The sequence below is a fragment of the Cyprinus carpio genome, chromosome B15 (assembly GCF_018340385.1).
Source record: "Cyprinus carpio isolate SPL01 chromosome B15, ASM1834038v1, whole genome shotgun sequence".
Classification (NCBI taxonomy): Eukaryota; Metazoa; Chordata; class Actinopteri; order Cypriniformes; family Cyprinidae; genus Cyprinus; species Cyprinus carpio.
The window spans coordinates 17,642,678-17,670,410 of NC_056611.1; the positions used below are offsets into that span (position 1 = coordinate 17,642,678).

The 27,733-nt window shown below is 37.6% G+C and overlaps 2 protein-coding genes across 5 annotated transcripts in view; one reads left to right on the plus strand and one right to left on the minus strand.

Annotated features, from left to right (window-relative positions):
• Positions 1-23,560, minus strand: part of LOC109060355 (VPS53 subunit of GARP complex) — a 29,251-nt gene extending 5,691 nt beyond the window's left edge. For 2 of the 4 annotated variants that reach the window (XR_006156569.1, XR_006156568.1), the window contains exons 1-22: positions 23,395-23,559; positions 22,354-22,434; positions 21,949-21,998; positions 21,778-21,844; positions 17,117-17,203; positions 15,804-15,919; positions 15,607-15,726; positions 13,400-13,478; positions 13,147-13,290; positions 12,916-13,058; positions 11,361-11,502; positions 11,156-11,245; positions 10,153-10,247; positions 8,810-9,052; positions 8,285-8,432; positions 8,119-8,201; positions 7,857-7,935; positions 6,992-7,140; positions 6,818-6,887; positions 6,598-6,735; positions 1,638-1,742; positions 311-592 (exon numbers count right to left, since the gene is read on the minus strand). Coding sequence is in view for 2 of the 4 variants with exons in the window: in XM_042739560.1 (XP_042595494.1) it covers positions 419-592; positions 1,638-1,742; positions 6,598-6,735; positions 6,818-6,887; positions 6,992-7,140; positions 7,857-7,935; positions 8,119-8,201; positions 8,285-8,432; positions 8,810-9,052; positions 10,153-10,247; positions 11,156-11,245; positions 11,361-11,502; positions 12,916-13,058; positions 13,147-13,290; positions 13,400-13,478; positions 15,607-15,726; positions 15,804-15,919; positions 17,117-17,203; positions 21,778-21,844; positions 21,949-21,998; positions 22,354-22,434; positions 23,395-23,481 (2,490 nt within the window). In the remaining 2 variants the exon portion in view is untranslated. Of the gene's footprint in view, positions 593-1,637; positions 1,743-6,597; positions 6,736-6,817; positions 6,888-6,991; positions 7,141-7,856; positions 7,936-8,118; positions 8,202-8,284; positions 8,433-8,809; positions 9,053-10,152; positions 10,248-11,155; positions 11,246-11,360; positions 11,503-12,915; positions 13,059-13,146; positions 13,291-13,399; positions 13,479-15,606; positions 15,727-15,803; positions 15,920-17,116; positions 17,204-21,777; positions 21,845-21,948; positions 21,999-22,353; positions 22,435-23,394 lie in introns of all 4 variants that reach the window. The other 2 variants (XM_042739561.1, XM_042739560.1) reach the window with 2 other exon arrangements.
• A 1,482-nt stretch (positions 23,561-25,042) lies between these two features.
• LOC109113174 (solute carrier family 35 member F2-like) lies at positions 25,043-26,743 on the plus strand. Its single transcript, XM_019125979.2, has 4 exons — positions 25,043-25,186; positions 25,678-25,853; positions 25,983-26,110; positions 26,502-26,743. Exons 1-4 carry the CDS (start codon positions 25,086-25,088, stop codon positions 26,700-26,702), a joined length of 606 nt encoding a protein of 201 aa, XP_018981524.2. The 5' UTR covers positions 25,043-25,085; the 3' UTR covers positions 26,703-26,743.
• Positions 26,744-27,733: the final 990 nt, after the last annotated feature.

The following is a 27,733-nucleotide window of genomic DNA, read 5'->3' on the forward strand; positions in this document are numbered from 1 at the left end:
CTTTGTGCCAGAATAGCAGCAGGTTACTTTTCTGAGCCACACTGCCCTCTGATTTGCTTTAAGTGCAAGCATATTTCAGAGAAATGTGCAAAGTAAATGACACTGTGGGTATTAGTGTTGTAAAGTGGAGGAAAAAGGGGAGGGGGGTATGGCAAAATGACTCATACATGCCAGTAATGTGTTGAGGTTCAGGAAAGGACTTGAATTATACGGCTCATAGTAATGCAAGTCATAAAAGCCACAAAGTTAAACCATGATCTGTCAGAGAACATAAATACATACAGAAGACATAGCAGTACTATTTACTCACCATTTTCAGCATGTTAAAACTGGAGTGGAGACATGTTGTCAGGCCATACTGAATATCCAGACAGAGCGCTCACATTAGTATATTGATGGGAATAAAGTTCCTTCTGATTTACTGAATCCTCTTTTTGATGAGCTTTTCCAGTTTGCGGATACGGGAAGATTCTTGTTCAGGGGTGGGGGCACTGAAGGTCAATGATGGGCCACCATCTGACCCTGATGGTGGAATAGGCACCCTCTGTCTGAACAGCTCCAGCATGGTGCTCTGCTCACTCCGTTTCAGACCCTACAGATTGAGAGGGAAACCTTTTGACCAATGAATTTCAATGATCTTTTCAATAATTTGTGATAATTGGATAAGGTGTTTTTAAAAGTCATTTTGATTCTTCAGTGAATCGATTAGACCTGACCCAAATCAAGAATGATCTGCTCACAAATTGGACATATAGTTTATTCACCATAATTCTAAATCACAGTATTTTAATACTGTATCATTTATCTGAAATGGAAAGCTTTTGTAACATTATACATCAGCGTTCAAAAGTTCAGGGTCAAGGAGGAGTTTTTCTTTCTTTTTTTGGAAAGAAATTAATACTTTTATTCAGCAAAGATGCATTAAATTAATCCAAAGTGCTGGTAAATATATGTATAATGTTACAAAAGCTTTCTATTTATGCTAAATGTTGTTCTTTTGAACTGTATTTATCAAAAATACTGAAACTTTCCAACACTGATTATGCTTCTTGAGCAGTAAATCAAAATTAGAATGATTTCTGAAGGATGATGTGACACTGAAGACTGGAGTAATGATGCTGAGAATTCAGCTTTGCATCACAGAAATAAATTCAGTTTTTAACATATATTCAAACAGAAACATATATACAACTATATTCAGAGTAATTTTAAATTGAAAAAAAAAAATTCTGAATATTTTGAATAGTAGTGTGTGTGTGTGTGTGTGTGTGTGTGTGTGTGTGTGTGTGTGTGTGTGTGTGTGTGTGTGTGTGTGTGTGTGTGTGTGTGTGTATATATATATATATATATATATATATATATATATATATATACTGTCAAATCAGTGCTGTCAAATCATTGTAATATATATGTATAATAAAAATCATATATAAATATGAATATACAGTATATATATAGCTCTTGAGATCTTAGATACATGTATGTGTGTGTGTGTGTATGTGTATGTACGTACCGTACGTACGTACATTATATATATATATATATATATATATATATATATATATATATATATATATATATATGGTGTGATCTCGTGAAATAGGATGATATCCCTGATGCAAATAAAACAGACTCACCTTCATATCTAGAATCTTCTGGAATGTCTCAGGATTGCTGTCAGCAAGGAGCTTGATGTAGTTGTCCACAAAGACCAAGGATGGCTCGTGAGGGGCCATGACCACCTGAGAGGTGAGAAGAAACAAGTCAGCTAAACTCCAGCGGGGTTCTCCAAACTCTCAAAAATGAAACATTACCACGTGAGACCCACCGCTCTGGGAACAGGAGACAACAAAACACAGTGATCTGATAGATAAAACGCTAAACGAAGACAAAAACCGGTCTATTTTTAACAGCGTAATTACTCTATGCTTGAATGAAGCTGAATTAGCCTCACCGGTAATTTTTTGTGGGGTATAATGAGAATCTCAATTGAGCAGTAAAAAGAGGTTAAATGGGGTACAGGCCTGCATTGTGAATCCATTTCTTTTCCCTCCAAGGGTGGGAGGGGGAAAAAAATATTTAACTGTATATCTTGCAACTATTTAGATTTGTAAGAGGGCAGAAGAACATATGGCTAACAGATAAGACAGGGGGTGGGGTGGGGCGGGGGATGGGGGGCTATTTTAATCAGCATCCTGTGCAACATTTCCCTTTATACAATACCCATTATTCTTTCTTTTCCTTTTACTCTCAGTACCCGAAGGCATAAGCCAGGATATGCGGATAAGAGTCAAAGCAAAGTGGGACATGGAACACTTCGGATGGTCTTGAATTCTGAACGTTCCTTCCTTACCACAGAGTGATTTACTTAGCGACCATCCTGGAGACAGGCCAAGGAAAAGCCTTGAGGAGGCTTGTTGTAGTTACCTTGTAAATGAGAAAGAAAGAAAGAACAGAGAAAACGAGAGGAGGGGGAGAAAGTCTGCCTTTCCGTTCATTTCCAAAAGAGCCACAATGGGGGGGTAGGAGTGAGACAGGCAAATGAGAAGACTGTGGAAAACAGCCACGTCTCACAGGCAGCAGCAGCAGCAGCATGCTTGGCTCACGCTGCCTCCTTCAGCTTCACATCTCTCTGAGGTTTGGGCCTTAGGATGGGCAGGAACCCGTTCCCAGCCAAGGAAAGAGAGAAAAAGTGAAGACATCTTTAACAGATTACTCTGCACGTTTACCCTGTAATGAGCGTCATCTGGACAGCCAAGCCACCACCAGCAACGAAGGTCCGATTTTACCCATAAACCGCTTAACGGGTGTCACACTTCACTGATGTAATTCAGCAACAATTAAAAAACAACGATGACAAAGCAAGACTGAGGTGGCAAACAGCTGTGCTATTGTTCTACTAATCCGAACACAAAAAATAACCCATGCTGATTTGTTTGGCCACATGGCAGCAGAAGCCTTGATGTTAAGGAGTGTATTGAAGTATGAATGGCTCTTCCAGGAACCGCAGAGCAAAATGCTGATGAAGATGGAAGTAATTACCTGAGAGGCGACTGGGGCCCAATAAAGTCAATCATTAAATACTAAACAGATTTTAAAGACCCATCGTATGCAGGTCAAGATCAAGGCTGGGTTTCTTAAGCAGACCTTCAAGTGTCCATGAATGGCCACTGGGCATGTGTTCATCAAATTTGACTTGTATGGTCAAATTTGGCTGCTGAAGTTGTGGTCAGATCAATGAGGGCTTATTTAGAGAGGTACAAAGTACAAAGGGATAGTTCACCTTAAATCAATTACTCACCCATTAGAATTTCTTTCATCTTTGAAACACAAATGAATATATTTTAAGGAAACCTGAGACGTTTCCTGTTCCACCAATTAAAGTTTACTAATGAATCCAAATTAATGTAGCCTTTTATTCACATAAAAGTATTGATCAACACGCATACATAGAGCTCATCGAATATAGTAAACGGAAGCTGAAATATGCTTGCACGATACATGAGAACCAAAGTCATTTGTTCTTCTGTGTCCTCAAGTACATTTTGAGCATCTGTGAGAACCAATTAGGTTTGTTCTTGACCATCAAGTAAATAGCCTTATTTGTGGCATTAAAAATATCTTCATTTGTGTTTCGAAGCTGGATAAAAATCTAATGGGTTTGGAAAAACGTGAGGGTGAATAACTGAAGATAGAATTTTAATTTTTGGGGAAACTATACCTTTAAGTTGATTCGTTTTTTTAAAGCCAGTCCAGCTTTCTTAGCTATTTTCAAGTTGAAATACTATAAAACAATAAAACTATATAAAGTTGCTCTTGATAGAAACTTTAAAAAGGATTCAGGTTTGACTTTCTTCGAAAGTGTTTACAGAGTAATATCATTTCCTAAGAGAACTACAATCAGCACAATTTAATCAAATTTGTTTCATTGTTGATACTGGACTCTGGCATTAAGAGCACAATCTATTTCTTTAAGACTTTCCAAAGTGGTCCATGTTTTTTTTAATAGTGTTTTTCGTCCTTTTTAAATGATCTTTGCATGATCTTGCACAATTAGAGCTGAACCCAGTATGAGCATTAGGAGGATTAAGGCTGAATTCCAGGCAGTTAAAAGACCAGAAGCAGGAAGGCCCTGGAGAGCCTAATAAAAGCCTGTGGAGCATGTGTAGGGCTGGAGATAGGGGTCAGGGAGAAGATGGTGGGTCTGGAGATCAGGGGGTGGAAGATCCACCAATGCACAAGCCATCCATTCCTCCTGTTGTATTTGATAGCTCAGACATCCAACCAGAACACCTGTCTTATAATATTAAAGGGGACATTTCATGGAAAACATGACTTTAGTTTTCTTGTGTTTCTGAATTCATGTAGACATACTCTAAGGTTCAAAACTAAATTTGACAGCCTTCCAAGACCATTTATGAAAACTAGATGCGTAATTGGGTGAAAAATCATGATCATTCACCCCAAGTTTTAAAAATAATATTCATCCCTGCACTTTTTGGATGACAATTTTTTTTTTTTATCTTAAAAGGGGTTTAAGTCCTGTTCACACTAAAGCCGCTTTTCCACCAAAATTACATGGAACAATTTGTCCCAGAAAACTTTTTTTTTCCCACCAGACCTGTTGCTGTCTGTGTTTGCATCATGGTCTAAAGTACCGTGAAGAATAGTCTGGTGACGTACAGTAGGTCTGCACGCATTTCTCAATACCAAGTACGTAAATTTCGGACTTGCACCCTCAGTAGTTTCGGACTTCACAAGTTCAGCTTAGAAGTGTAAACTCCCGCGGACGGGGCAATGCAAGTCCGGTAATTCTGCAAATAGAACAGCAGTGTACTTGATAACGTCATTCAGCTCGCCTTAGCTACTGCAATTTCCCTTTACTGTATTTAGATGAAATATGATATCAAACACCACTGCCTCTTTTTGTTTTCATTTAAACATATTAATACAGTAGCAGCAGAATGTAGTTCAGGGAACGTACATGCATTACAATGAAACAAAATATTATATCAAACAGTATTGCCTCTTTTCATTTTTATTTTAACATATTAATAGATTCATAGAATAATAAAGAGCAAAGATTACCTGTTAGATTTACCCAAAACGAATTATATCTTATGTTTAACCACTACAGACACACCAGAGCCAGCAGCGAATGTCAGACGGACTAGCCAAGTTGAGGCTCCTCTCATCGGGAAACATGAGCACTGACTTCCCGCTGATCACATGGAGCTCACGTCTCCAAAATCGGGGAAAAAAATAATATATGCAAATAAACGGTGGTTGAAATATAATGTTGTGCGAACTCAACCAATCAGCATGTTCAGCACCTAATTCACAGCACTGAAAATTCCGGACGTTTGAAAAAGTGCTACCTCGCGAGCAGGGACTTTCTGAGGGGCAAATTTTTACACGGAACCTGGTTCCTGCAGTGGAAACACACCAAGTACCAGCCCAAAGTCCCTAGTTCCTGGGGAAAGTTCCTGCAGTGGAAACAGGGCTTCAGATGAATGTTTGTTGCAAAAATCTGGTGCAATAAATATTTTAATTTGACTAAATGGATGTCAATGCATCTATTCAGACAGACATGAACATATGCACGCCATCTATGCAACAGATTTGTATGGAAAGGTGTTCTCACCTCTTTTCCATCGCTTTGTGTAGAAAAATGACCAATCAATACGATTCACCCTTTTGGTCTTGTGCCTGGAGACACTGCTGTCACACAAAACTAAGACTACGAACAGACTGTTTCACTAACTGACAAGGAATTGTAGAGGAGAAGTCCGAAACATCTTTGTTGTCTTTGTACTATTGTATTTGGTTTTGTTTGATAAACGTCATTGGGAAAAAATCTAAAATTAGAACAGCTGTTTGAAAAGTTGTAAATACTGTTATAAAGTTGTAAATTTACTTTTTCTCCATGACACACAGGTTTCAAAAACAGAAAGGTGCACAGTGTTTTGTGTACCAGGGTAACCAGGGTTTTCCTGCTTTAGCGCCACCTACTGTCAGAGAGTGAAACTGCATTTTCATTTATCCCATCTGCCTTTTTTTCCACATTGGTCTGAACAAACAAATCGCATATGAAAAACATTTTATGCAGCTTGAATGCTGCTGTCAATAAAGCAAAAAGGGGGACAACAAACAGTTGTGATCATGACAAATTAAATTTCAAATCAACATTTATATCTTAATATTATAGCTTTTTAATCTAATTTGTAGTGAACGTAAAAAACATTATAAAAAAGTGGACAGGTCTGAACCCCTCTGTATGTTACAAGTCTATATGCACATATAAGTAGATCTACTGTATGAGTGAGGATTTTTAAACTGTGGACGGCTAAAGGCTGCAGGCAGGAAATCCAAAGCATGTGAGCACTTCCTGTCTCTCAGAGAGAGCTCATTAAACCAGACTCACACAGCTTAGTAAATAACTCCAACCGAGTGCTGCACCATGCAGAGCTTTATGAGCAGCTGATCATTAAAGACTTTCCTGTATTGAGCTTCTCATCGGGGAGGCCCGTTTAAAACAGAATCGGGTGAGCCAGTTCTCAAATGTTTAATGGCTGTGAATGAACGTAAGGTTCCCACCTTGAGGATCATCTCCGCTCGAGTCATTCCTTTAACCACTATTTTGGTGTAGCTGGCCGGGGCTTTACGGACCACCTGAGAGCCAATAGAAGGGAGGTCTAGAAGAACGGTCTTGAGGGAATGTGTGTCCAGGAGTAACTGTTCAGAAGAAAGAAAATAAGGTCATGTGTTCTGAAGGTCCATGAAACCCAAAAATCCCAGTGTCTGAATCTCTAGCTACCTGCTCTGCTCCAACCATGCTGATTGGCTTACACCTGAACAGGTGGTTGATGAACTTTGGAATGAAGGAGCTGAAACGAATGGATAAATATAAAACAGTAAGTAGGAGTTTAACAAATGCTGTGTTATGAAAGAGCTTTTGTTGCACTGATTAGTGAGTGGCTGCGGTACTGACTTGGTGAACTTAATGCAGAACTGGGTGAAGTATTTCCGGGTGGAGGCCAGGTTGTCTCTTATGATGGGCACATTTTGTTTGATGTGCATGATTACAGAGGTCACATATGGGCTTTGGTCTCCCACATGTTCCACACTCTGCCATGGCATCTGTACAAACACACACAAAGTCAACTTCAAGGCTAGTATAAATCCTGAAGACACTCTCAAACGTTACTGTGAACTAAAACTAAAACTGAAATAAGTTGAAATAAAAAGAAATATAAATATTATATGAAAAACAAAATGAAAACACTGGAAACTAGAATAAGAAATAATAAAAAAATATATATATTATATTGACGCGCTAAAATTATTAAACGTACCTGTAAACTAAAATAAACATTAAAGCTAAATAGAATCATAAAAAACTAATAAAAATTAGAAAAGCACATAGCAAACTTACTGAAACTTAAGCTGAAATTAAAATAAAAGCTGAAAATATAAAAATAAATGACAAAAAATTCTGCCTGATACTGATAAGCCAAATTGTTTTCATGTTATGGCCGATAATCGATAAACAGCCGATATCAAAATTATTTGTATTATTTTGTCTCTTTTATTTTTAAATAATCATTTAGGCATCACAACATTCTAAAATAGAATATGGAAATGAATAATCATTTTGAGATTTGCTAAAAATTACATTCAACAGTGTTATTTAATTATTAGCAATAATAAATAACAATTAAAAGCAAATGTAATTTAAAACTAAAAAATCTGGGAAATTAGAATCTCAATGAAATATCTAATATCAGCAGGTATAATAAATGAAGCTATAAAAACTTTATTATCGTTGGATAACTGTTTTGGTTCTGATATAGTACCTTGCTCATAGCTGTGAGGGCCGGATCACATGCAACATCCAGGTCCTGAACCAAGAGCTGGATACTGTTTGAGATAACCCTGCCAAACAGAGAGATTCATGGGAAAATTACTTAACTACTAGTAGTTAATTTCGTTGGGCAAATGAGGGTTGAGTTAGGGTGTTTTGGTAACTATGTTTGTGCATGTTTGTATGCAGGACCAGCACCAATAGTGGTGGTCTGACCCTCTAGCATTGAGGGTCAATTAGTGTGACCTATTTACGTGCTAAAGGTGTCCATCTCCCCAGTTAAATTGATTCTCTCCATTAGGGTCTTGTCCACCTTCTCCTTGAGCTTCTCCTCCAGCTGTGGACATGATATAGGACAATTGCATCATTAAAAAACCTATTCATTTGTACCATGTGAATGAAGCATGTGTGGTGGGTGACCTGTTGTGTGGTAGCCAGGCAGTATTCGGCTGTGCTTAAGATGCTGCAAATAAGACACAACTCTTCCATTGTGAACTTGGCCACTTCTGATCCCTCCTTCTCCTTCAGCAGGCTGCTGATGGTTAGACCACCACTATTGGTGCTGGTCCTGCATACAAACATGCACAAACATAGTTACCAAAACACCCTAACTCAACCCTCCGGCCCTCCCACTAAAAGAAACACAAGAAAGACTGCATGGAAACCACAAGACAGCTTCTCCAAAACAAAGATCTTTTTTGAAACTCCCAAAGACAATACGGGGTAAACCACACAAGGCGACGGGTGGAGATTTTTCTTCCTTTGAAGAGCGGCAGAGAGAAACCCCACAAATGCGACCACACAGAAACGACCACTCGCTCTCCTCTCCAGCATCACCACAGCATAACACGCCAAATAAAAGCCCCAGTGACTAGGAGGATTAAACTTTAACTATCAAAAAGGGGGAAAGACAGAAAAAAGGACCAGTCAGGTGGCTCGACTCACTTTGGTAGGTTCCCAGAGAGGATCTTCCAGGCATACTCGCGTAGATACTTCTGGAAGATCGTGGTCAGAGCAATCATGGGCTCTCCGGTGCTCAATTGTGAGCACTGGACCATACACTTCTTGTAGTACACAAAGAGATCTGCACAGCTGGGGAGCACAGCGCCTCCCTCATCTGTACCTGATTTAGGGGGACCCTGTGCCCGGAAATCAGCAACAAAACGGTCGATCAGCTCGCCAAGATTTCTAAGACAGAAAACAAAAGGATAAATGATAGTAGGCCCAGACGGAATTTGCAGACTTTATCAGAATTTCCTGCACTATTAGAGGTAAAATCTGCCTAATTCTGTGAAATGGATTTAAACATGAAGAAGAAGAAAAAAATATTACACAGAACGTAAAAAAAAAAAAGAATTTAATTGGACATTTTATAAAAAAATTTTTACATCTGTGGTCATGTTTTTATTTTTTTTTATTATCAAAGACACCTGGATGGGTTAAGTTGTTTTTTAAGTTGTCTAGATGTTTTGAATGTGTTCAGTACTGCTTAGTTTCAACATTAAAACTAATTTGAAAAACAAAGAAAGAAAGAAAGAAAGAAAGAAAGAAAGAAAGAAAGAAAGAAAGAAAGAAAAATTTCTAAATAAAAAAAGATGCAAAAAAATTTAATAAAATAAAAACTTTAGCATTGTCAAATTTGCAAAAATATTTAAAAAACAAAGTGAAAGCTAATGCCACATCTAACTATGACTGCAATCTCAATGTGTTAAACTGGCTTTGAACAGCAATGTATTGTCAGGTCAGTAAATAGGCCATCTCTCTCAGCACTGAGTAATCAGATCGATGCTAACCCCAAGAGAAGAATGTGGACACTCTCATGCCAGGCAGGTCAGTGTGAACTGGTATAATGCAAGCCATTGTTGACAGAAAGGTCATTCTGCTTTAGGCAGTGCCAACAGAGTGTTACATGGGCCAGAGAAGGGCCTGTACAAAAAGCCCTTTGCTTGGTAGCCTCGTGGGTTTAGAGAGAGGGTAAGCAGCAAAACAAGCGGTAAATAATGAGAAAAGACAAGTAAAGAAAGAAATCAGCTGCTGTTTTCAGGCTGTATGCAGCATGTGTGGTTAATGGCTAATGGGAACCATTTTTGCCTCAGTGGTGAGGCGGAGAGAGTCAGACAAGGGAACTACTAAAAAGGGGGGTACAAGAAAGGGAAGATCACACACCAAGCGAATCAAAAATGGGGGTTGGTGAAGAGGACCCTTAAATGACCCTGAAATGAATGGACTTCTTACTGTGTGACTCATTTGATATGATTGAGTGCAATGTTAAAGGACATTCCACTCACTTATCCTGCGACTCGATGTAAACGTAGAGATGAGGCTCAAAGCACTTTGACACAATGCCGTGGAAGGGGTTGTCTGGAGCCTTCGGCTTCTTTGGCTGTAAACAGCAAAATATTTCTTAATCAGGAATGTGTGCCATTGTTATTTTAGTATGATATATTTTTAATTTAATTTATTTATTGAATGTTGTTTTAAAGTTTTATAGTTTAATTTTTTTTAATTTTATTTAAATATTGTTTCATTTTAAAATAATGTTGTTGTTTTTATTAAATGTTATTTTGCTTTGTTTAAATATAGTTTTATATATAGACATTTAATTAATAAATTAATACGTATTCATCAGTTTTAGTTTTGCATAGTTTTAGTTTTTTTTTTTTTAAGTTAAACAAAAATAAGATGAAAAAGATATATATATATTTATTTTTTCTAATGTATGTATATTTTTTGTTTATTTAATTTTATTTCCATTTATGTTTATTTCATTTCAAGTAATGGAAATGCTTTTTCTGGTTTTAGTTTTACTTAACGATAATAACCCTAACATCTGCTACAGTGGCACCAGTATAATGGAGAAAGTGGAAGGAAATTCTATTGCGAAACACCACAGTGATAACGGTGAACTTCTGAGGAACCCAAATCATCAGAAATGTTCTTACAACACCTGATACTGAGAACATCATTGCCAGTTTGAAGATAAAAGGAAATAAGTATGCAATAACTGAGCCAAAGTCAAGCTGTTATATTAAAGTATACGTTAAAAAGAGTTTGATAAATAGACAGCAAATAAAGACTTGTAAACACATGATGCCTTAAATGTTTTCATAACACGTCAAAGTTCAGATGTGAGTCAAATCCAACTAAATTAGAAAGAAATATAAATTGCATGTTGGAATGGCACCAAATGCGGTATCAGTTTCTATCAGACGATGGGTGGAGTAGACTGCATATGGTACAAATGTGATCATTCCTGCATAACAGAGTGCAAATAAAGATAAGCAGCCTCACTCTATCCAAATCTTCATCCTTTTCTGGTCCACTGTCCTCATCTTCCAAAAAGGGGTTTGTTGGTTCTAAAGGCATCTCAGGTTTTTTCTGCTGAGAAAGCAAAGGAAACGTAGACAAACATCACACAAGAGCCAGATTACCAGTATGTTCAGGCCCCAGTAAAATCCTTTAGTGTTCGCCTGCAAACAGGCAAGCATGGCCTCACCGCAGGCCCGTCGTTTAAGGTGTAGCCTGAGAAGCGCTTAGCCAGCAGTCCCTCGAAATTGGTGGTCCTCTGAATAGCGAAGAGCAAAAGCTTGACCTCGATCTCCCTGGCACGGTTTCGCATCAGCTTGGCCAGCTCGGTTCTGATGAGCAAACGAAACACAGACATAGACAAGGTTGTGAGCGAAACCTAATGTGCCAACTAGGACTAAGTCTTCAGGTCAATGCTTTTATAGGCCAGTGTGTGCAGATGCCTGGTTTGGCTGTTCAAGGAAACCACAGTGGATCAGTGTTGTATTCAAAAGACAAGATCCAGTTACTGTCAGCTTGAAAAAGAATCGTTTTGTGAGAAAATAAGCCTATGGAGGGAGAAGATGGTGGTGTGGTATATCCATTCTTACATAAAGCTTTGTCAAAAAAGAGAAATGTATTAGATGGGATTACAGCGGACCTCAAACGTTCTTTCCAGGCACTGAGGGTTTTGTAATGACTCTCTTGAGAGGAATTCGACTATAGACAACACACATACACACACATAGCCTACTTTAGACTGTCAATACCACTACTGAAATCCCAGACATGTAACCAGTTCCTTTCCATCTAATCATTCATGTCATATTGCGCAGAATTATGTCTTTCGCTAAATCATGCCATATTTGTGTGCTGCCTAATGTCTAGTCTTCCAAGCTAACCACTAAATGCACATGTAAACCCCAGGTGTATTTTCTCTATGGGGTAATGGAGATAATGAGGATTTATGCTACACTCAAATCATGTCAGAATTACCGTAATTACAAGAACTGCTCATGTCTACAGACTCAAAAATGATTTGTTTCTATGGCAGCACTCATTACGCCAAAATGTAGCCATGTCTGGCTTTGTTATTGAAGACAGCAAAATGCATAATCACTAAAAATGCTAGAACTCAGTATTCCCTTTTTTCAAACTCTGACGAACATAAAAATTACCGGTAGAGAATTTTTTTAAATGTAGCGCTAGCAATATACACTTCAATACAAATGAGAGGATTAAGTATATAAAAGTAATAATAATAATAAAATACAATTACAATATATAATGTACACAGATATAGTCATTTTAAATGTTTTGATAGAAGTCTCTTATACTAACCAAGGATGCATATATTCGATCTAAACTCCAATAAAAACAGTAATACTGTATTACAGAAATATTATTACAATTACTATAGTATAAATTTCTTTCAGACAAAAAAAAACTTACTGCACTCAGAGTTGAACAGAAGTGTAACTATCTTTAGTTAAAAAAAAAAACATGTTGGATGTTTTTATTCAACATCACATAAATCAAAGGTTTTATAGAATGTAATTATAAGATCAGTTCTAGTTATTCTAGTTAAGTTGTGAATTTCTTACATGAAAAATCTGAATAAACATGAATAATTTTATTTATAGCCAACATTCTATCTCTCAATATTTGCATAAAAATGTGGATGGAAATCGGACTAATGACATCAACAGTTATCACAGGTCAACATTATGTGAATGCAGCATTAATGTGAGGTGTTTGATCAGTACCTGGTGATATGACAGAACTCTACAGCGATGCGTTCGGTCATGCACCACTCCTCCGGGAACATTCGCCCATACTTCTCTTCATAGTCCACAAGCTGACGCTTGATCCACGCATAGCGCCGATCTATCTTGTCGAGCCACGCCACCTGTACTCAGGACAAACAGAACACAGACCGTAAGTGAGATAGTATAACAAAATTTCAGCATGTACAGTACACACAAGGTTTCACTTACATCCTGGTTTTCTTGAAAGAGCACCATGTATTCTGAAAGGTGCTGCCTGATGAACTTTTTGATGATCTCCTGCTTAATCCGAGGATCCAGGACATTCGCCACCAAGCAGGCATCTCTGAGAACATTGCTAGGACCTCCAGACTTCTGTAAATATCAAATTAAATGTGTCACAGGAATGATACAGAGTCTTAGTATGCAGTAATACTGAGAGGTGATTACTTATAATCTTTTCATCAGAGCGCTGCATCTGTACCTTTGACCCCTGGGCAGGAAAAGTCTCTTCGAAGTCAGCCAGTATCTGCGTGCCAAGCTCACTCTGTGCAGCTTTAACTCTGAGGAGGAGCAAAACAGATGTGTGAGTGTTTACAAGACACCTGGTGGTGTCCAATGAGTTTTAAAAGCAATAAATTTATGATACCAAAATGTTGGAATCTAGAGCAGTACAAGTGAAATTTTACAATACTTCATACCAATTCCATTAGAACAAATATACTCTGCATTAACATATATAGGCTACTACTGAACACACTAACTAAATTAAGAAATTAAATATAAAATAAAAAAAAAACACACACACACATTTCATTAAATGTTTAACAATGAAATTTCAGTATTTCTAAATATGTTTACCCAAGTAAGCATTAATGTTAACACTCATTCACAATGAGACTGAGAAATGAAAATTAAGACTGAGCAATGAATACAATAAATTAATGGCAGCTTTCTCCTTTTCTTGTAGATATTGTTTGCTTAATATTAATGACAATGGCAGGCCTATTACATTCACACTGTAAGGCCTAATGCACAGACCCCATATTTTGAGAAACATTTAGTTTTTTCATGTTTACATTCACAAACCAACTGCATTTACTTTATCAAAACAGGCAATTTGAACCAAGACATGCCAGCATGTACTGTAGAAAAACTGGTATATTTACCACATCTTTTTTACATTCAACTAAAAACTAAATACCAGTTTTTTGACATCCCTAATCATAGTCTATCCCTATGTACCAGTCTCTATAGGGAACAGCTAACCTACTAACTAGATCTCTTTAAATGATGGCAACTCTTAGAACAACTGGCACTGGGAAAATAAATGCAACAGAGTCAGAAATAATAACAGCTACTTGTAAGAAAACAGATGCAAATTCAAATTGTATTAACTAATAAGGCCAAATTGTACTTTGGACCAAAGTCTCAGAGATCTAAGAGGCAGTGTAAAGCAAGCCCAATCCCATCAAAAGGGTTTGGATGAACCACTGCTTGATGATTAGAAGATGCTCTTTTCATTTCAGGATTATTTGCTGTCGCAAGCAGACTCAACACAAGTGCCATCCAAAATAAACAAGATACTTAGAGGGAGAGCGAGTGAAAGAGAGAGATGGAGACACATGCGCTTGCCAGTCAGACACCAGTCTTCAACGTGGCACATGGCTGCCAATTTGCTCTCTCACCAGCTCCATTAAGACCTCGACACTGTCTGAACCGCAGCACATCCCTCAGCTGCTGCCCCGATCAAACATCTCTGCCACTCCTCGAAACCAACCAGACATCTCCATTTAGGGACAGTCGGGCTCAGAACGAAAGCATCTCAGTTTCTCCATATTTGGCATGCACTAATATTAAGCATCACAAAAATCCAATTAGAAGTCACAAGAATTTCCTCAAGATTTCATATGTGGTAAGCTTGTGTGGTTCAAAACAACATGGCACCAAAGGGGGGCTAATATTATTTACATTGTAAATTCCTAGGCACAATCTCCACCCTCATCAAATATAATCTCTTTCTACACCACAAAAGAAACAGACGAGAAAAAACCGAGAGTCATGCAGCGGTCAGAAACCACTGATGTACTTTGGCAAACTTAAATGCTGTTTTAACAAAACACTGGATTCGCTTGACGTACAAATGCACACTCAACCAAACAAACTCTCATCATCACTCATGACAGCGTTTAACATATGAGGTCCATCTGTGAGAGGTCTTATGAACCAAAGGGGTAAACCTGACTACAGGGGCACTGAAAAGGAACCACGGATGCATGCTTTTCCAGAGAAACATTTAGAACCTGGAACAATCAGGGGAATCGTTTTTTCCACATCAAACACACACTTCCTTGCCATCTGCTTATGAAACAACAGCTTTATCAGAGCATCCAACATAAACAAGCAAAGGGAAGTGCAGAATCGTAGAGACCGGAGCCTCGTTTCTTTCCTAACAAACGGTCTTGTCTCCAAGCCTGTAGGGGACATGGACTGCACCACCCAAACCAGAGAGAGCACCACCTCTGGGAAAGGCCAAAAACAAAGAGCTGGGGGGAAAAGTAAATAATGAGACACTGTGAAGCAAATTTCCTTCCTGTGCTGCATCTTCAGTAAACATAAACAGGATCTACAGACTCTCAGCACCATGATTTAGTCAAATAAACAGTGTGCGAGGGAGGCTTGTGTCCTTACCTCTCTGAGAGCTGGCGTATTTGGGGGATGCCCATGTACTTCTGGAAGTGCTCAAGGACGTTGACTACACCCTGAAGGAGATTGGCCACCTCTCCATACTGCCTTTTTCGAGTCATAGCTCTGGTGCAACGAGACAAGCTTTTAGCACACTGAGCAAACGGACTGATCATGGGAGAAGGGATCTTGAATAAACATACTCAAGGGAGTCCACACCGCCAGCCAGCATGTGCAGGTGATTGAGGGTGGTTATAGAGGTGGTCAGGTGACGCTTTGCGTGGTCCAGCTGCTTGATGTCACGTGTGATCTCTTTCACCTAAAGCACATTTTTAGATACATTAGAGATAAACAGATATTTAAATTTTGGCTGATACTTATTATATTATGATTGTATTTATTATATGATATTAAATTATATTATATAATACCAATCAAAAATTTGGGGTTAGTAAGGTTTTTAATTTTTATGAAAAAAAGTCTCTCATGCTTACAAAGACTGCAATTATTATTGTTAAAATTTAAAATCACTGTTTTCTATTTTAATATAAAATATTTAAAATGTCATTTATTTTTGTTATGTCAAAGCTGAATTTGCAGCAGCCATTACTCCAGGCACATTATCCTTCAGAAATCATTTTTGATATGCTGATTTCATGCTTAAGAAACATTTCTTAGTACTATCAACGATGAAAACAATTGTGCTGATATTTATGGAGTCTATGAAGAATATAAGATTTAAAAGAAAGCATTAATTTGAAACCGAAATCTTTTGTAACATTTAAATGTATTTATGGTCTTTTTGATCAATTTAATGCATCCTTGCTTAATAAAAGTATTATTTATCATACTGACCCCCAAACTTTTGAACAGTGTATTATTATATTATCATTTAATTAAAAAGTACTAATAAATGGCCAATATAAAAGATTCTATAAGACATTTTAAACCATTTCAACTATTTTAAATGTTACAAGTTAATGTAAGCATCACAGTAATATACAGTGTAAAATGGAGATTCATTTTGAGATTTGCTTAAGATTATATTTATCAAGAACAGTTATTATATATGATGGCAAAGGCAATCTAAATGTGAAACTAGAGGAAATAAACATGCACATGTCAATAACTATTAATTCAATACGAAAACCTATTTATTATTAATATTTATTCAATACTAAAAACATTTTAATATAAGCCAATAACCCAAATGGTGGCAACATATCATGCATCCCTTCTTTATATCGCTTCGCCATATTGAAGACACAGGGATAGAGCTTTGCTATTGTTCTCCTGCCTTCCTCTGATCTGCACTGCATTACATTCACAGATGGCCAGTGCATTACCTTGGGCTCAAAAAGAGCACTGTGGACAAAAACCACAGGATGTCACAGTTTCTTGTGCCTCGGTTACCCAGCCTGTTAGGGTGGGTGGGTGGTGAATGGCTATTTACTCTGGGTCGACTTTCAGGCCTTAAATGACTAGGTTCCTGTCTGGAGGGCTTATTTTTACTCACCATTTGCTCCGATTTCTCCGCTTTGTCTTTGATGTCTTTGATTTTGCCAAAGAGTTGCTGGATGGCTTTCTGGGCCTCCTCCAGTGCCTGGAAGAGAAGACAAAAGATCTAAGATGACCCATACAGCACCGCGGTAGTGTTTTCTTACAGCTCGCTGTCAGTTCGCTGTTTTCTGTGAAACAGCAACCTGAAGTTCACTGGCTTGAGCTGAGTTTGTGTTGGGCTGGTTTCATCGCTTTCAAACTAGGTGATTAGAAAAACAGACACTCAATCTAAATCTTTCCAGCCACATCAAAAGCAATTAATAATGAACTCATATTTTATATTAAATACAGGCTGAATGATGTTTTAATGAACATGCGTCCTTCCTGGCCTCCTGACCTTCCAGCCACTATATTATTTTTAGCAGGAAGATCTCCACACTTCACCAGGGTGGGGAACAAACCGCACGGCTTGAGGAAACCAGTTTTAACTTTACATTCTTGCAGGCCTAGGCTACAGCAGCTGCAATGTTGGCCCTTCCACATGTTGCTCCACCTGATGCCACCACATCACAAGGCTCCTGGCTCGGCCCTGATGGGATCTGATCTTCCTGGCCACTCAAATGCACCTCCCACTGCAGCCACACGGCAAGTGTTTGGAATCTGACAATGCATAATTACTACTTCCTTCAAGAGCAGCTGCAGCACTGGATGAGTGGGAATACTGGCCATTGCCAGTGTATTTAGAGAGACGTGCCTGGGCTGAGAGCAGAGAGAGTTTGGCCGTGTCTTTTGCCTCGCTCCTTCACAGGCAAATGGAATGCTAACAGCCGGCACCAGCTGCCCCCTGGAATTTACCACTTTTACAAGCCTCCTCAAAACACAGAGATACTTTGAGCCACACACACACACACACACACATACACTGTGTTAACAGCAATGCATCCTCCTTTCTATGAAAGGATTCTTCAAATTGCAGTGTTGACTTTAACAGCTCAGAATAAGAAGCAAAACTAGAGCCCAGGTGTTAACTGGGATGCATCTAGTTTAAAGGGGCCACGTTGTTGTAGTGCATCCAGAACTGATTTCTGAAGGTTAGAAAGATGGACTGCTTGTTGGAGGACAGTCCCTGGGTTTCCTTGTTATACTGCTGACCAGGAGAATGAGAAAGAGGTTTATTTGGATCTGGCAGGAAGGAGAGCAGCTGCTACGCATGTGGACTCTATTTGCAGTTTCAGGATGTTTTCCCCCCAGATGGTTAAGGCAGGCCACGGACTATAGGACGACATGGATGCTGGGATGCCTGCTTCATTTCCCTGTAGTGTTGAAGAAAATGTAGAAGTGTTGAAAAAGAAACGTGTTGATCATTAGGACAGTTTAATAGATGCTGACAGGCAGGAATGAGACTGTGTGATTATTTCCTCAGTGATTTTGTCGTCAATCATGTACAGCGTTCCACACATACATTTTCGGTAATTATTTCGTAAAATGCTGAAAATATTATGAAGAAAAACACCTGGCTCAGAGCTACACTTCTCATTGTTTTGCAAGATATTAGCATGTTGGGTAATGATAAAATGGCTATTTTGGTCACACTTTATTTAAAGGCCAGGTATTACTGGCTTTGCCTCAAACTCCTGGTTTTTAAAAAACTTTTTGAAAAGGTGTGTAGCTGTTGCAGCTATCATGTTTTTTTATATTATCCATTATTAAAGTCAACTTTATTACTCCACTCTGCTTTTATAATGTTTGCAATAGAGGGTTAAAAAACCTAGGCATTAAATTAATAAAACAAATATTTTTTTTATTTTAAGAAATGACTAAAACAACTCCAAAGGAACAGACAGGGATTGGTCTATAACGACTGATAGAAAACCACACATGCAGTAAACTTTCCATCCCCTGTTTAGATTAAATATTTATACTACATTCTTTGGGAGGCTCGTTCTCGGCATTCCTAATAAGCAGCTCCAGATGCCAAAAAATACATGAGACATCCTGATCCCAACTGGCTCCCTGACAGCTATAAACCTCTCATCTGAATGCTCCATCTGGGAACAACAACATGGCAAACATTTATAGGGAACTTTCTGCAGCATTGAGGAAAATAATGTATAATAGCACAAACCCTGCATGAGACAAAGAGGAAGGCAAAGCTTGGGTTGTCCACAATTAATATGCACCAAATGCTTTGGCCCACTGTTGACTTTCCTATATGAATGATATCACACATCCAACAAGTTTCCCCACATTGTCAACTGCTTTTCCAATTCAGAAAATATTTCCAAATACGTTGTTGTCAGTTAACAACAGTCTAGAATAGTACTTTCCACACACTTTAATTGTTCTGATAAGAACCACAAAAAATGTTGTTTGGAAAAGTTGGGCAAAGACACTAAGTATATTTTTTCCTAGTAAACAGAACAAAGTGTGGTGACCAGCTAATTATTGTACTAAATCCACATCAGAGAAAACCATAAAAACCATTACTTGAAATAAAATAAACAGAAACTTTACATTTTTTTCAAAATTCTAATTATTTCAGCTAGTTTACTCATTTTCATTTTGTTTAACTTTACTAGATGCACTAAAATAACTCAAATTAAAGCTGAAATAAAATTAATTAACACTACATAGACATTAAAAAACTACTACTAATAAATGACAAAACAAAACAAAACAAAAATTTAAACCTGCGTTTCAGTAGGTTTTATGAAGGTAAAATTAAGATTTTAATACTAAGCCAAAAAATGTTAAGGAAGAAATCGAAGGGAACATAATACATCAATATGTTCTCTAAATATAAATGTCTAGAGAACAGGCAATGGGTTGTACTAACAGCACTTCAAACTTTCAACAGTTTCTTTAAGATTTAAATTTCTTTTTTATTAAGTTTATAAATTTTTAATTCTTTAGCCACTTATTACAAAACCAAACAGTTTAATAGCTTCCAACCACTAGAGTATGTTATTATCTTTTTGCAAAAAAGAGAATTTTCCTCAGTATTTGTTTTTTCTAGTTTCACGCTCTCGTTTTCATTTTCGGAGAAATTTCTGAAAATGTAGTGAGTTTATGAGTAAAACAAAAAGCTTAAAAAGCTAAGAAGCTTTTTTTTTTTTAGGAATGTTTAAATATTTGTATTGAAAAAAAGACAAAAATACTGAAAAAGATAAGACACTTTGCTCTGATTTTAAGACCTTTTAAGACCTGCGAAAACCTTATAAAATAAAAATGAAAAGTATAAAAATAACAATTTTAATGATATAAAAACGACTAGGATCTACACAGCAGGCATACAATAACAATACAAGAGAGGAGTTTGGGTCTTTAAACTGGGTGAACATCTGTGTTGTGACGGTCTCAGATACTATTTATCAGGCCCTTCGGCCCTTCCTCCAAACTTCAAAGAGCCCTGACTCAGTCCCAAATAAGACGCCCAATGACCAATTCTAACTTTAGCATTTTCTGTACCACAGGGGAGAACGTGAAAATACTCAGTTAAGACAAACACATCCGTCCACCTCCTCCACACAGCTAGAAATGTCATCAAGCGGACCCCTGGGATCCCGTTCCAGACACGGATGTCTCCATCTCACTGATAAATACTGCACAGACTAAACAAAAAAGAAAAAAGAAGCTGCAGCGGGTCTTTCCAGTCCTCTCTCTCTCTGTCTCCACCATCACTCCCAGCCTCGAGCTACATGTGTAATCCACACTTCCCCGCCGCTCCATCTGCTGAAAGGATTTTTCCTCTGCTCTGTGGAAACAACTCCGAAGGTTACGGGCCATGAGACTCGTGGCCCAGTGTTTACGGCGATCCATTCAGACACAACCAAATTCCACTAGCGGTGCATGCTGGGTAATTCAAGAACAGCAGAACCCACTGGTTCGCAGGTCTAAACCACGCTGCCTTTCTACATCTCAATAAAGGGGTCGCATTTCACCTCAGCCTGCTGCTTTGATTAAGAACGGATCTGTGTTGAATCAACATTTCCAGCCTGGTCCAAGAAATAGCAGGACACTAAACCACAATGTGGAATGGAATTGCTGCTGAGAACAGGGAAATTCAGAGTAAAGTGCGCCTTCCCTTCCAGGAAGAGACAGCACATGGGACTCTGAAGAGCCTTGGTCACTTCCAGAGATGTGAGACGGAAGAGATGCACAAGACAACCATGATGTCAAGAGCAGCTGTGGACAGAGTGGTTCACCACGAGGAACGTTCCTAAGCTGCTTAAACCACTACAATGATTTGATAACAGAGAACAAAAACACATACAGTTTGCCCAAAATTGAAAACTCTATCACTGTTTATTCATTCTTATGTTATTCCAAACCTGTATGACTTTCTTTCTTCTGTGGAGTGTAATAGAACGTATTTTTAAAATGTAGGTTTTTTTTTGTCCACACAATGAAAGTCAGTGGGGACCGATGTTGTTTGACCTTCATTGTATGAACAAAATCAGAAATGTCCTCCAAAATATCTTCTTTTGTGTTCCACAAAAGAAAGAAAGTCGGTAACACTTTTGCATAGGGACCAATTCTCACTATTAACTAGTTGCTTATCAAAATGCCTACTGGTATTAATAACATATCGGCTGTTTATTAGTACTTATAAAGCACATATTCTGCATGACCATAATAATGTTGATGACATTATGAATGTGTAAGCAAAGTACTCACCTGTCTGCCATCTTGCCCCACATTAGTCTGTCCCCTCACTACTGTCCTGATGTTGTCATCCAACCGTCTGATTAAAAGAAGTATTTACAATACCAATTGAATTACTGAAAACCTAAAGAACCTCTATATATTAATGCAGACCATGTCAGGGTCTAAATATTAAAAACTCACCTGATTTTAAGTCGAATGTTATTCACCACTTCATCTATATTCGCCAAAGACTACAAAAATAAATAAATAATAATAAAAATCAAGATTCTTTAATTTAATCTCTTTTAATAATCAGCATCTTAACTGTCACTTCTTCATGCTTGGAGAGCATAATGCCCTCTAGTGGCAAAAAATATGAACATTCAATAGAAGAGAATTTCTGCAGTAATGTCAAGCAATTATTGGTCACTTGCATTAATACGGGTGACCTAAACACAGGCGTTAAATTTTATTTATTAATTATTTGTACTATCAGTGCTAACAGTATATAATAGTATAATGCTGCTTAAATACACAAAAAGGTTTTGAATTAAGACATACATGCATCATGTTGACCATTGCTCAAGAATTCTAATTCAGACTCACCTGTTCTGTTGGAAACAATGTATTAATGTATTCAACAGCATTGAAGTCGGCTCGATCCAAAGGGTCTTGGCTGGGGAAAACCTAAAACAAATGAGCAGATAGCATACGATATAGCCAAGACGAGAAAAGCAGGCTCTACTGAATGAGGACCAGGTGGCCACAAGGTATCTAAAGATGTTCTGCGATTCTGAAGTGACCAAAATGCTTTTCTACACTGCAGTCTGTTCAGGTGGCACCTTAACAAATAGATCAAGAGATCCAGCTTTATTACTGATCTAATGCTGGACTCAGTGGAGATAGTAGAATGAATATGGCTTGACTAACCATTCTATTATTAAGCAATTCTGCACGTGCAATGTTGATGGTTTAATCACATACTTTTTCCTCACTGTACTAAGGACGGGTTTTTTTGTTTTGTTTTTTGGCCTGCTGCCATACATATCTGCTTCTTAATTAATGGATTTCAGAGTATTTCTACTTACAATAGGATGCATTCGTGGACCAATAGTCAGTTGTTTAACTAGATAAATTTGTTCACGCAAGAACTCTTTTAGAGATAAAACTACTGTATGTTGACCATTTCAAGGGTTTTTAATATTTCTAGGCTATCAGCAAGCCCTTGGATCATCGGTATAAACATAAGCTAAATTTTCTTAGCATTTTATACTAACGTTACAAACTAACAGTAGTCCATCTTACGATTCTTAAATTGCATTGCAGTCCAAATTCTTTATTTTATTCATCTTTTACATGTAGAAAACCCTGGAGGTGTCAAGGTGTGTCTTGACACCTGCCTTCAAATAACAAGCTAGCAATGACAAATTTGCGTTTGCTGGTGTTTTAAACCTGAAGTCAGTTTTGACAACAGCTATCCACGTAAACTAACACTTAACATGAAACCAGACGTGAGTGAAACTGTGAGCATTAATGGAGATGTATCAAACTGGCTATTAGCATCTCTGCAGAAGACAACAGCTGACAGCTTGTATGCTCTCTCTGACACTGCATTAAAAACAGTCACAACGCCAGTTCATCAGTTACCTGCTCAATAGCCAGCTGCACTTCTGGAGTAAGGTGTAATATCGCCTCCAAATCTTCCACTAACTCTAATTCTTCATCCTCCATCATTGTGAGCAGTAAACAGTCGCTGTTTATTTCCCTGTGCTGAATCCTTCTTTACCGGTGTCGGTGCTCAGGAAAAAATATGATTCATTATCGCCATCTGTGGCGCTGGAGACTCAACTCTGTAAGAGCTGTTCAGGTTAATCATTCTCACTTTTGATAATATTTATAAAGAGGATACTTGTCTATTGTCAATGTTGGTCTATAGCAAATCACCAACTCACGTACTGTAGTAATATTAGACTTTTAGAAAAGTATAATAGTTTTCAGATTCTGAAATGGAAACTGGGAGATGTGAAAGCAGGAGGAGCTGATTTATTATTATAAAATGGTGAGGATCAAAACTGCACAAAAGAAGAGAGCAAAGAAGGGTCTGAAGTCTCTAATGAACCAGTTCTCTTTAATTAAGTGAAAACATACAGCATACATTTGAGTCTGAACAGGTTAATGGTGTGAAATGTGAACTATAGCCTGCTGTGCTCTATTTCTCTCTGTCAACCTAGCTTAAAGTCCACATAAAATCAAAATTGACTTTATTTTACTTTACTAGCGCACATTGCTAGTCTTGATGTAAACAATTAATCTGTGCAAGTTAATCCGCTTAAAAATAATTGTTTGTCTTCGTAATCTTTTATCAAAATCTGAACATTTACTTCCGCTCTGGAATGGCATTCCTTTTCTGATGACATCAGTTTGACGGCTTGGGCAGAATATCCTTAAACCCACCCCTCCAACCATTAGATTGCTATGAGTGAGAGACAGAGAGAGGAAAAGTGCAAACATAAACATGCCCTCTATTCAGTATTTCATTTCAGCTGGAAATACGTCACTATACTGAAATAAAGTCGGCAGCAACTTCCGGTTCACGTGGACTTTAAAGGGATACTCCATCCCAAAATGAAAATTTTGTCATTAATCACTTACACCCATGTCGTTCCAAACCTGTAAAAAGCTTTGTCCATCTTCAGAACACAATTTAAGATATTGTGGATGAAAACCAGGAGGCCTGTGACTGTCCCATAGACTGCCAAGTAAATAACAGTGTCAAGGTCCATAAAAGGTATGAAAGACATCATCAGAATACTCCATCTGCAACCCAGATTGCACGTCTGATGGCAGATGGAGTATTCTGATGATGACTTTCATACCTTTTTTCACCCGGCCCCTCCTCCTCAGACGCAGGTTGCCAGACTGATGAAACAAAAAGGAACTTACGCACTTGATGATGAATGAAAATAAATGCACTGTGTTTTCCGCCAACTGGCAACCCGAAATACTGAAATACAATTGGGTAATCTGGCAGTTGGCGGGTTTCACAAACCAAAACAATGATCGACATTCCGGCCCAGAACACACATTTTCAAAGGAGAATAACTGACTGTAGCACTGTTTTTCAGATAAACAAGTATGTTAACATAGCATGTTTCATAAATATCTGCAAACATATTATGGTATTTTTATGCTTTAGTAGAGTCAAAATCTTACATACAGCACCTTTAAAGTTCAAGATTAGCTCACTGTGAATTCAAGATCCATGCTGCTGTGTACTTTGTTTCCTAAACTGTAAATGATTGATATTATTACTCACTGAGATTCTGTTTTAGAAATGAATGAGCTCACAAAGGAGACACAAGATGCCTCAGGAGCAGCTGGACACTCGCTGCTATAAAATAAGAGAAGGACTGCATAAATGGAGGGATATTTTCACATGGTGAGTGGATGCAAACATACAGTGGTTTCTGTAAGTTTGAGACCACATTGAAAATCTGGTGTTTTTCTTTTTACCTTGCTCTTTGGATTTTAGGTCATGCTGTATGACATGATCATCAGAGTTCAGTGTTGTTTTAGTATTATTTATGCCCTATTGTTTATTAATATTTTGAATTAGCTATTATTTATAATTCATTTGGATTTTAAGTTTTAGTTTTTAAGTTAAGTTTATATTGTTGCTATATGCTTTGGTAATTTTTATTATTTCTTAAGTTTGCATTTTTATCTAATATTTATATATTTTTTTGCTTCATTTCAATTACTGACCAGGACATGAATTATTTTTAATAGTTAACAGTTAACCATAGCAACACTGTCAGGTTTAATAATAATAATATATTTTAAATACATTATACTTTATATTCAGAGGACTACCTTTGTATGAAAACCCTCATCAAATGGTGCAGTTATTCCAGTAAATGTTCATTACAGGCATCTATTCGAAACTTTGCTGATGGGACAAGGCCTCTCAGCACTGATCAGTGGGACTGCTGTAACATCTCAGTATCTGGCGTCCGTTTTCTATCTGAATACACCCATGCTGCAGAGCTTTATTAATTACACCCTTCTTGGCATCACTTACACCGTGGCACTGATCTTCAGAAGAGGTATTTGATCATCAGCAGTTTAATTACTTCTATTGAGTGTGTTTTATTCTTGTTCAATCACTAAAGATCTGCTACTGTTATCCACTTTTTTTGGCATGTAATATGCAGGTTGCCTCTCTTTTAATGTAGGTGATGGCAATATTTTGCATATTTTAAAAACAAAATGGTGGAAGTATCTATTGTTGGGACTGACAGATGTGGAGGCAAATTACGCAGTGGTGAAAGCATATCAGTACACCACATTAACCAGCATACAGGTGAAAGCTTTTTCTGGATGTGATTATATACACTGTGCTCACACTTGCATTCAAAAGTGAGTGCTTGGTAAGTTTTCTGAAAGAAGTCTTTTATGCTCACCAAGGCTGCATTTATTTGATCAAAAATACAGTAAAAAGAATATTGTGAAATACAGTTTTAATTTAAAATAACTGTTTATATTTTGCTATATTTTAAAATGTTATGAATAGAAAATATAATGAAAATTTATGAATTATGGTACTCAAATTTACTGACCCAAAACTTTTGGACTGTAGTGAAGGTTCTGAATTTGCATTTCAAAACGTGTCCCATGTAACACATTGACAAAATCAGAACCTGATTTAAATTCTCAGTGCAAGCTGTTGTTTGACATACTGACCTGCATTACAGCTGCTGGACTGCTTTATTATCCCGGTTTTGATGATCTTGTCCTGGTTCTTCCTGAAGACCTGCTATAGGATCATTCACTATGTAGCTGTATGTATATGTCTGGCTGGGGTGGGAGCGGATATCATTGCTGGCCAAGACCAGGGATCTTGTGAGAAGCAACCTGCTTCTCCAGAACATACATACATCATACATATAGCATAAAATGTAATGCAAGTCAAACATATTTTTTACGGTAAAATTCCAGCAACCACAACGCCGTTTTTTTACCGTACATTTTTACAGAATCTTTTTTTACACATCATCTGCACTGTTTTATTTTGTCACCTACAGAGGGATTCTAGAACATAAAGTGTTTAAAATTCAGTGGACATGGGAAATTGGTAAAGTGCAGTGATGCGAAATGAAAATCCTTTTGTTATTTCAATGCCATAATCTGAGGTTTGATTTTTCACCTCTCTTCACCTCTTATCCTGGCTGGATATGCGCTCTGCATGTACAGCTTCTAAAGCTTTATGCCTGTGGTGATAAAGATGAGCAGTGCCACAGCGGTCAATCTTTCCTTACTCACTGGAGACCTCTTCAGCCTGTTTTGTGGGCTCTTTTTGTTCCAGTACACTGTGAGTAAAATACTTAATTGAGACATGTATTTTATATTATAAAATGTAAAAATATATTTTTAATGTAATTTGGTGATTTGCAAGAAACATTTCTTAATATTATTGATGTTAAAAACAGTTAATACTTGTGGAAACCACATTTTGTTTAGGATTCTTTAAAGAATAGAATGTTCAAAACTGATTCATTGTAACAAATCCACCGAGCATAGAGGATTTGTTACAGGCGAGCGTAGTGAGAACCCAAGTGCAGTTTATTTTCAAGGTGCAATCCAAACAGACTTGACCAGACTCACCGACAGCAGGTTACAACATTAATACACGACACAGGGGACATTGGCAAAAACATGGCTACTTATAACAGACAATGATGGACACATGACATGAACAAACCAATGGGGAACAAGACACATGACTAAAGCAACCAATGAGCAAACAGAACTGATAGTCACATGACAAGACAATAACCAATGAGAACATGACACATACACAAGGCAGCGATACATGTGGGCAAGGGAAGCATGAAACAAACAGCATAAAATCAAACTACAAAAAAAAGACATGAAAACAATGAACAAGAAACAAAACCCAAAACAGAACTTACATTTTCCCTCCTCT

What these genes read in the sequence shown, in the direction of transcription:
- LOC109113174 (XM_019125979.2), top strand. Translation starts at nt 25,086, where the DNA reads ATGAGCTCACAAAGGAGACACAAGATGCCTCAGGAGCAGCTGGACACT. An exon ending in TGGAGGGATATTTTCACATG is followed by an intron (nt 25,187 to 25,677) that starts GTGAGTGGATGC and finishes TGTTCATTACAG; the next exon opens with GCATCTATTCGAAACTTTGC. An exon ending in GGCACTGATCTTCAGAAGAG is followed by an intron (nt 25,854 to 25,982) that starts GTATTTGATCAT and finishes CTTTTAATGTAG; the next exon opens with GTGATGGCAATATTTTGCAT.